The sequence below is a fragment of the Pararge aegeria genome, chromosome Z (genome assembly GCF_905163445.1).
Source record: "Pararge aegeria chromosome Z, ilParAegt1.1, whole genome shotgun sequence".
NCBI classification, from domain to species: Eukaryota; Metazoa; Arthropoda; class Insecta; order Lepidoptera; family Nymphalidae; genus Pararge; species Pararge aegeria.
In genome coordinates this window covers 358,794-368,673 of record NC_053208.1, presented here as the reverse complement: position 1 = coordinate 368,673, position 9,880 = coordinate 358,794, and the positions used below count along the sequence as shown (strand labels likewise).

The window sequence follows — 9,880 nt, the reverse complement described above, 5'->3', positions numbered from 1 at the left end:
ACAGTCTCAGAGGAGCAAGTACCAGAAGAAGAAGAGACCAAATCGAATGAGATTATCGAGCTTCCAGGGGAAACTACATTCGAAGAGATCTTAACACCAGAAGGTAAGCCAAAAGTAAAGAAAATCACTAAACGCACCATCAAAAAGCTAGGTCCTAAACAGGAAGCTACCCAAATAGTTACTGAACAAGTAGACGACAATACACCTGTAGTCACAGTACACACTACACAAGACCTCACAGATGAAACACCAACACCTTTAGAACACTCAATTATAGCCGATAACGCCAAGGTTGTCGAAGAGCAACCTGAAGAAGTCAAAGTGACTGAAATTAAAACTGACACCGGCGAAACGAAGAAGATCAAAACCACTAAACGAGTAATTAAAAAGGGAAAAGGTACCAAGAAGGAAGTCACTGAGATCGTGACGGTGGAAAAAGACGGAGAAGAGCCAGTCACAAGTGTGACAGTCTCAGAGGAGCAAGTACCAGAAGAAGAAGAGACCAAATCGAATGAGATTATCGAGCTTCCAGAGGAAACTACATTCGAAGAGATCTTGACACCAGAAGGTAAGCCCAAAGTAAAGAAAATCACTAAACGCACCATCCAAAAGCTAGGTCCTAAACAGGAAACTACCCAAATAGTTACTGAACAAGTAGACGACAACACACCTGTAGTCACAGTACACACTACACAAGACCTCACAGATGAAACACCAACACCTTTAGAACACTACACTATATTCGATAACGCCAAGATAGTCGAAGAGCAACCTGAAGAAGTCAAAGTGACTGATATTAAAACTGACACCGGCGAAACGAAGAAGATCAAAACCACTAAACGAGTAATTAAAAAGGGAAAAGGTACCAAGAAGGAAGTCACTGAGATCGTGACGGTGGAAAAAGACGGAGAAGAGCCAGTCACAAGTGTGACAGTCTCAGAGGAGCAAGTACCAGAAGAAGAAGAGACCAAATCGGTTGAGATTATCGAGCTTCCAGAGGAAACTACATTCGAAGAGATCTTGACACCAGAAGGTAAGCCAAAAGTAAAGAAAATCACTAAACGCACCATCAAAAAGCTAGGTCCTAAAAAGGAAACTACCCAAATAGTTACTGAACAAGTAGACGACAATAAACCTGAAGTCACAGTACACACTACACAAGACCTCACAGACGAAACACCAACACCTTTAGAACACTCAATTATAGCCGAAAACGCAAAGGTTGTCGAAGAGGAACCTGAAGAAGTCAAAGTGACTGATATTAAAACTGACACCGGCGAAACGAAGAAGATCAAAACCACTAAACGAGTAATTAAAAAGGGAAAAGGTACCAAGAAGGAAGTCACTGAGATCGTGACGGTAGAGAAAGACGGAGAAGAGCCAGTCACAAGTGTGACAGTCTCAGAGGAGCAAGTACCAGAAGAAGAAGAGACCAAATCGGTTGAGATTATCGAGCTTCCAGAGGAAACTACATTCGAAGAGATCTTGACACCAGAAGGTAAGCCAAAAGTAAAGAAAATCACTAAACGCACCATCAAAAAGCTAGGTCCTAAAAAGGAAACTACCCAAATAGTTACTGAACAAGTAGACGACAATAAACCTGAAGTCACAGTACACACTACACAAGACCTCACAGACGAAACACCAACACCTTTAGAACACTCAATTATAGCCGAAAACGCAAAGGTTGTCGAAGAGGAACCTGAAGAAGTCAAAGTGACTGATATTAAAACTGATACCGGCGAAACGAAGAAGATCAAAACCACTAAACGAGTAATTAAAAAGGGAAAAGGTACCAAGAAGGAAATCACTGAGATCGTGACGGAGGAAAAAGACGGAGAAGAGCCAGTCACAAGTGTGACAGTCTCAGAGGAGCAAGTACCAGAAGAAGAAGAGACCAAATCGAATGAGATTATGGAGCTTCCAGAGGAAACTACATTCGAAGAGATCTTGACACCAGAAGGTAAGCCCAAAGTAAAGAAAATCACTAAACGCACCATCAAAAAGCTAGGTCCTAAACAGGAAACTACCCAAATAGTTACTGAACAAGTAGACAACAATACACCTGAAGTCACAGTACACACTACACAAGACCTCACAGATGAAACACCAACACCTTTAGAACACTACACTATATTCGATAACGCCAAGGTTGTCGAAGAGCAACCTGAAGAAGTCAAAGTGACTGAAATTAAAACTGACACCGGCGAAACGAAGAAGATCAAAACCACTAAACGAGTAATTAAAAAGGGAAAAGGTACCAAGAAGGAAGTCACTGAGATCGTGACGGTGGAGAAAGACGGAGAAGAGCCAGTCACAAGTGTGACAGTCTCAGAGGAGCAAGTACCAGAAGAAGAAGAGACCAAATCGGTTGAGATTATCGAGCTTCCAGAGGAAACTACATTGGAAGAGATCTTGACACCAGAAGGTAAGCCCAAAGTAAAGAAAATCACTAAACGCACCATCAAAAAGCTAGGTCCTAAACAGGAAACTACCCAAATAGTTACTGAACAAGTAGACGACAATACACCTGAAGTCACAGTACACACTACACAAGACCTCACAGATGAAACACCAACACCTTTAGAACACTCAATTTTAGCCGAAAACGCAAAGGTTGTCGAAGAGCAACCTGAAGAAGTCAAAGTGACTGAAATTAAAACTGACACCGGCGAAACGAAGAAGATCAAAACCACTAAACGAGTAATAAAAAAAGGAAAAGGTACCAAGAAGGAAGTCACTGAGATCGTGACGGTGGAGAAAGACGGAGAAGAGCCAGTCACAAGTGTGACAGTCTCAGAGGAGCAAGTACCAGAAGAAGAAGAGACCAAATCGGTTGAGATTATCGAGCTTCCAGAGGAAACTACATTCGAAGAAATATTGACACCAGAAGGTAAGCCCAACGTAAAGAAAATCACTAAACGCACAATCAAAAAGCTAGGTCCTAAACAGGAAACTACTCAAATAATTACTGAACAAGAGGACGACAAGACACCCGTAGTCACAGTACACACTACACAAAACCTCACAGATGAAACACCCACACCTTTAGAACACTCAATTATAGCCGAAAACGCAAAGGTTGTCGAAGAGCAACCTGAAGAAGTCAAAGTGACTGAAATTAAGACTGACACTGGCGAAACAAAGAAGATCAAAACCACTAAACGAGTAATAAAAAAAGGAAAAGGTACCAAGAAGGAAGTCACTGAGATCGTGACGGTGGAGAAAGACGGAGAAGAGCCAGTCACAAGTGTGACAGTCTCAGAGGAGCAAGTACCAGAAGAAGAAGAGACCAAATGGGTTGAGATTATCGAGCTTCCAGAGGAAACTACATTCGATGATATCGTGACACCGGAAGGTAAGCCCAAAGTGAAGAAAATCACTAAACGCACAATCAAAAAGCTAGGTCCTTATAAGAAAACTTCCCAAATAATTACTAAACAAGTAGACGACAATACACCTGTTGTCACACTACACAAGACCTCACAGATGAAACACGCACACCGTTTGGGGACTTAACAATACCGGATAAGTGTGACGTTCTCAGAAGAGCAGGAACCAGATGACCGTGGCTAAACTGGCTAAGGTTTTCTTTCCTGTTTAACCGAGGAAACTTCTTTCGCAGAGATTGTGGCTTCTTAAGGTAAGCTAAAAATTTAGGCAATCACTAAGCGCACAATCACAAAGCTAGATCCTAAAAAGATAAGTTTATAAATAATCACTAAATAAGAAGACGAAAAGACACTTTTTGCCTTGGACACACCACACAACAGTATCTCACGAAATACAGACTCGTATATTGTAATAGACTAAATTAAGACACACGATTGCCCAGATGTATTTTATAAGCTTCCAGTGAAGGCCGAAACCATTTATATCGTCGAGCTACATTGATAGAAATTCTGACAGCCGAAGGTAAGAAACGCACTACACTATCAAAAAAAGGATTGAAGCAAAAGAAATCGATAGTACATTGTGTGATCGTCGTTGGTTTATGTCGGAAGTTCCTTTTTTTCGATTCCCGCAATTTTGGAATTTACTTTTTCTGAATTTGTTATGTTCTTGTGTCCTAGGCTAAAAGGACCAAAAAGACGTTTCTTAAGTGTTTTTTTTTATTGTTAGATTCAATTTAACATCCATACTCCTTACAGGTGAGCCCGTTAGACTGTAAACTACTTTCCACTAGAACGGATTGCTTTGAAGGGCTAATTTGTAAAAAAATATTATTTGGTTGGTCAGACACGACAAGGGTTTGTTAGGCCAATGAACGTCTGAAAGTTATGAATGTCATGGACGTTAAAAATAATTGTCTTACATTTAATATTAATATCAATAGGCTTTTCCAACAGAGCGCTTCGTGTCCTCAACTGTGAAAATAACGTGATTCGTCTGTTGAGTTCCCTTGCTACGCATCCAAGCCCATCTCTTGTGGAAAATCGGTACCATTATTTTTTTGTTTTTTCATGTGTCCTTGTTATTATTTTTAAATACTCTTTTCATTGTTTTCGCAGGTCTATTGCGAGTTCCATACTATATTATTTGCCGAATCAGGTTGGTATTCTCATAGTAAATAAAAGAAATGTATTTATTTTACTATTTTATTTTCAGGTTATCTTCCTGAAACTGGAGAAGTTATTGCACCCGAAGACAACGACAAACCTCGCGAAGAAGTTCAACCAGTAATTATCAAACCAACTTCTAAGAAACCTTTAAAAGTCCTCAAGATGGAGCATGTTTCAATAAAACTTACTGAAGCTCAGTTTCCGAAAGAGATGGAACAGCCACAATTTTCTAAAATTAAACTTAAAAAACCAGACGTCAAATCCAAAAAAGAGCAAACGTCCACTGTTTTGCCTAAAGTTCAACTAAAAAGTAGAATAAAGTTTGTTACTGACTGGCCGCCAGACGATGTAAAACCGATTATTACGTTTCTAAAAAGTGTAAGGCAAAACGGAGAGTTATCAAGAAACATCAAAGAAGCTGCAAAACTAAAAAAGAAAAAATTGATAGTTCCAGAAATTTCCGATGTACCAAAAACGCCGTTAGAAAAACCGGATTTAGTAGATTATATTAAAGAAGATACAAAACCACGCCCCGAAGAAAGTACTACAAATGATCGTCTAACAAAAGAATTTATTGATGAAGAAATAGTAAAGAAAAAGAATATTGCGGAGCATGAACCTTCTGAAATTTCGTCACCTGGACCTGTTGTAAAGAAAAAAATGAAACTAAAACCTATGACCATAGTAGAGAAAGTAATAGAGCCAAACCTTCCACAATTCGCTGAAAGTATAGAAGAACCGCAATTCAAAAAGATACAACTCAAAAAAGGGATTGTAAAGACAAAACTAGAAAGTTCAGTTGTAAAAATACCCAAAATTCAACTCAAAAGTCGTATAAAATTCGTAGGTGACTGGCCTCCAAAAATCATTAAACCTAACTTATCATTTTTGGGAGGTGTTCGGCAAAATGGAATCCTGTCAAGAAATATAAAAGAAGCTGCCAAAATAAAAAAAACAGTTTTCAAACAGCCTGTGCTCCCTGAAATTGAAAAAATTGAATTAGAAAAACCCATGTTTACTCAAGAAGATATTATAGGAATAAAAATATCACCTGAAAAAGAAGATGAAAAATTACATGACGCTGGGGATAACATCCAAGATGAACCTGAACAGTTCACGATAGCATCTCGTCGTCCAAGCGTAAAAAAAATTGAAGAATTTGTTGATGAAGTTACTATTAAAAAGAAACTAAAGCCAGTTCGTAAATCTTCTATAACACTCCCGGAGATAACTGAGCCTGAGGAAGTCACTTTCAGGCCTAAAATTACAAAAACAAAAGAAGAAGTGGAACAAGAGTTTAATATTCATTTAGACTCGTACGAAGAAGAGGAAATATCAATGACAAGCAAAGTTAAGTTAAAGCCACAAAGACAACCTACATTTAATGAAGAAGAAAATGAAGTGTCTATCAAGGTATATGAGGAAAAAGAAAGTGTTGACGATAATATAGTAGAAATCATAGATAGTGACGTAGAAAAAGATGAGGGTACTAATGTTATCATGCCATTGAAAAAGCCAGTTAAACCTTTGGTGAATGTTGATGAAGAAATCACTTCAAGTGTAATTATGTCTAAACCTAAATCTCATATCCAAGCTATTGAATTTACTGAAGATGTTACTTTTGAGTTAGGAGACAAAACAAAATATCTTATAGATGATCAAGAAATATCTTTTGATGTTAAAAAACAAAAAGACGAATTTAAATCGGAAGAATTGTCTTTATCTAGTAAAATTAAACTAGCACGCAAAAAGAAATTAACAATTGACGAAGCAGGTGATGAAACTTCAATACGATTAGAAAAAGAGATCGAGGACGATGGACAAGTAGATGAAATAATCATTAGTGACAGTGAATCAGAAGAAAGAGTGGAGATGGTTATTAAAAGAAAACCAAAAAAACCTACTTACGAGGTCAGTGAAGTGGAAGAACTAAGTGTAGAGTTTAAACCAAAGAAGATAGATGTTGATACTTTCGAAGAAGAACAATTTACCATTTCGACTAAACGCGTGCCCAAGAAACCATCCCGAATTCAAGGTACAATTTATATTTTACCCTAGGTTTCTCGTAAAAAAGTAAGATTTTTATATCATTTATAAAGAAATCAACAAAGACGAGGCGATTTCTAAGATGTTTTAAACTATTATAACTGAATCTAACATTATTAAAATATTGTCTTTTCTACTGGCGCCGATTTAATTGAATCCGTAACTCCGTCAAATAACGTTCTTAACCTTATTTTCAATATTGGATTATGTTTAGTTTAAAAACCTTAATATGCCGTTTTTAATATTTCTATTTTATTCGTTATGTTCAACACGACAACTAGTAACCAACACTCCTACGTTACCGCTACGTTCGTTTTCAGCTACTGAGTATGATTTCTATGTGTGGTCTATTTACAGAAGCCGAAGCCTCGATGAGCCTTGCGAAAGAACAACAATTCCCAGGTACGTTCAAGTGCCTAATTCTTTATGGCATGGTTATAGCGTTACACTCGTATGGTGCCATTTGTACTAGTGTGCTATATTGTTACACTTCCATATTGTGATCGTTACAATCGAGTCCCTATTACGCGCGAGAGCCAAGAATGTAACGATCAATGTAAACTACTTTTTTCAAAAGATATTTACTTCCTTATCGGTTTTTCTTGCGCACCGCAATTCTTGCACTGGTAACAAGGACGTTGATAAAATCAATATGGTGAACAGAATCTCAGATAAGGACGTTCCATCAATTAATTCAAAGGAAAATAGTTATTCTAAACATAATCAAACACTTAGAAATCATTTCTTTGTGACTATTTATGGAACAAGTGCGGTTTTACACGACATTTTTCTTATTTACTACTTGTATAAAAGTTTCGTAGGTTTCATGACGATTATGTCTCGATTATTATTTTCGGCGGCTTTAAATCTACTATTGCAAAACAACTTAAATTGGACATTTTAAATTAATAATAACCAACCAAAAAGGAAGGATATTAATAAAATATTGGTTATGGAAAATGGTTTAAAGGTTTTAATTTTCGCGCATCATTGCAAATCTAATTACAGTGTACAAAAATATAATATAATAAAATTAAACGTTCACTAAGGATTATTAAACGTTCATTAAGAAGGTACAAAATAAGTATAATATGTTCATTTAAGAAAATGCGTACTATTTTCGGCCGCATGAGAACTCTTTGTTGGTTTAAACAAATAAACTGTGGTAACCCAATTGAATTAAAAATGGTCTATCTTCATACAAAATACATATATGTAACTTGCAGTCAGGAACAAACTTAACTTAAGAGGGATATAAATAAAAAGCAAGTGCGGTAGTGTTTAATAAAACACGCGTAATTAATATCCTAGATGAGTCTTATTAAGATGTAATAAAGTCCGCATTACCAGCAAATATGATAAAAAATACATTCGCGTTAACATTAGTTTAGTAGTCGAATTTAATAGTAAATAAACAGTTAATAGGAAAATATGATTTACCAATTGTACTGAAAATAAAACCTATAAAACATGATCATTTATATTATTTTTATATTTCTTGTGTGCGTGTGTATGTCACTGAACTCCTCCTATATATATTGTTGCGGAAAATGGCAGAAGCCTGCTGCAATGTCGGGTAACGGGTAATGACCAATGCGTTGTGTTGCAGCGAGCCAAACGGACGTGCGCACGGGGGATGCCGTGTTCGCCGTCTACAGCTACGTGGCCGAGACTGACGAAGCCATCAACCTGGTGGAGGGCGAACGCCTTTACATACTGGGTACGCATCGCGCGCAGCCACTTCGCCGTCCATGCGAAACTAACGCATACAATAGCTGTTGAATTTTAACTTTCTTTGAGAATTACTCTAAACTTAAAGACAGATATCATCAAAATCTTTTTCTTTTATCGCAAAGGAACTTTAGAACAGTGCTTTCCTCTGCAAGGATTTTTAACTCCCGACGAAAAAACGACGGGGTTATAACACCCTAGTTTGATGTGTTTGTGTATGTGTCTGTCAGTGGCATCGTAGCTCTCGGACGGATGACCTATTTTGATTTTGTTTTTTATTTGAAATGTGCCTTAGCTGGAAGTGTTCTTAGCTATGTTTTATGAAAATCAGTCCAAGATGGTCACCGCCACAAAATGGCGGATAATAATTTTTTTTTCCACAATTCTCTAAATATGGTTATCAAATAAAGTTGGTTTCACTAAGAAAACGATAAACTATAAAAAAAATAAATTTATAGTTACTACAGATTAAACAAACTTTTTATTCAAATATTGGGACATTATTATATACATGGGGCACTTTACTTAAAAATAAAGCCGAGAAGCCGAAAGCGCCCCGGAACACTTCTGCATTCATTCATTCATACATACATATATCGAATAGGTGATAGGCTGGGTTATCACCGATTCAATATATGTATTATTGGTAGGACTTCGACTTCACTTGCGGGGGGGCGAGTTCGAATCGCAGCACAAATGTCATACTTTTACAAGTTATGTGCGTTGCAATTAAAATATAACTTGCAGACCTGAGATTTTTTCATAATACTCTCAAAGTTGTGTGAAGTCCACCCATCTGCACTGGGCCAGCCTGGTGGACTGAACATGTTCTCATTGTGGAAGGAGACCCGTGCCCTGTAGTGGGCCGGTACTGGGTTGATATGATGCAGGTGATGAAAATAAGTTGAGTCACGTGAGCGCTTCGAAGAGACGGTCAAATGTTTTATCTAACATGTTGACCTTTATTTACATAACAAAACGCACAAATTTTATATTTGTCTTCCTTCCAGAGTAATATTCCGTCGAAATTTGTTCAGTCTTTCGGTGAATCGCTTCAGTTTTGCCGAAGATAAGCCCTGACAAGCAGATGGTCAAACATTTTAAAACTTAGACACATTTATGCTATCTTTCTAACAATCATATTATTTATCCTTAAGTAAATCGCCTTTATTTCGGGATCTGGCAGTTCCTAGGTATACTCGTATGTAGTTAAATTTATGCGTACCGAAGATACTATTGTTTCATAACATGTATCACATTAATTGTTTGCAGACACGACCAATCAAGACTGGTGGTTCGTCCAAAAGCATCTAACCGAGGTGAAGGGATGGGTGCCCGCGCAGTACTTGATGGACGAAACTAATTATACTCTCTACCTGCAGAAGAAACTTAATGAGAAAATCGACAAACTGCCGGTGTTTGAAAGTAAGTTTGAGGATGCCGAAGAACAGTATTTTACGGTCAGTCTTATAAGATCCCGGGTCGGCAAATATTAATACCATATCATGGTATCTTAATGCCTTTAAACTTGCTTGGTAACT

General features: G+C 37.5%; 1 protein-coding gene across 14 annotated transcripts in view; it reads left to right on the top strand.

Annotated features, from left to right (window-relative positions):
• The window catches only part of LOC120636151 (titin), a 134,128-nt gene that overhangs the window by 113,427 nt on the left and 10,821 nt on the right, over positions 1-9,880 (top strand). For all 14 annotated transcript variants that reach the window (XM_039907478.1, XM_039907474.1, XM_039907472.1 and 11 more), the window contains 4 exons: positions 4,609-6,597; positions 6,966-7,010; positions 8,218-8,328; positions 9,612-9,764. In XM_039907478.1, the coding sequence (XP_039763412.1) occupies positions 4,609-6,597; positions 6,966-7,010; positions 8,218-8,328; positions 9,612-9,764 (2,298 nt within the window). The remainder of the gene's footprint in view (positions 1-4,608; positions 6,598-6,965; positions 7,011-8,217; positions 8,329-9,611; positions 9,765-9,880) is intronic.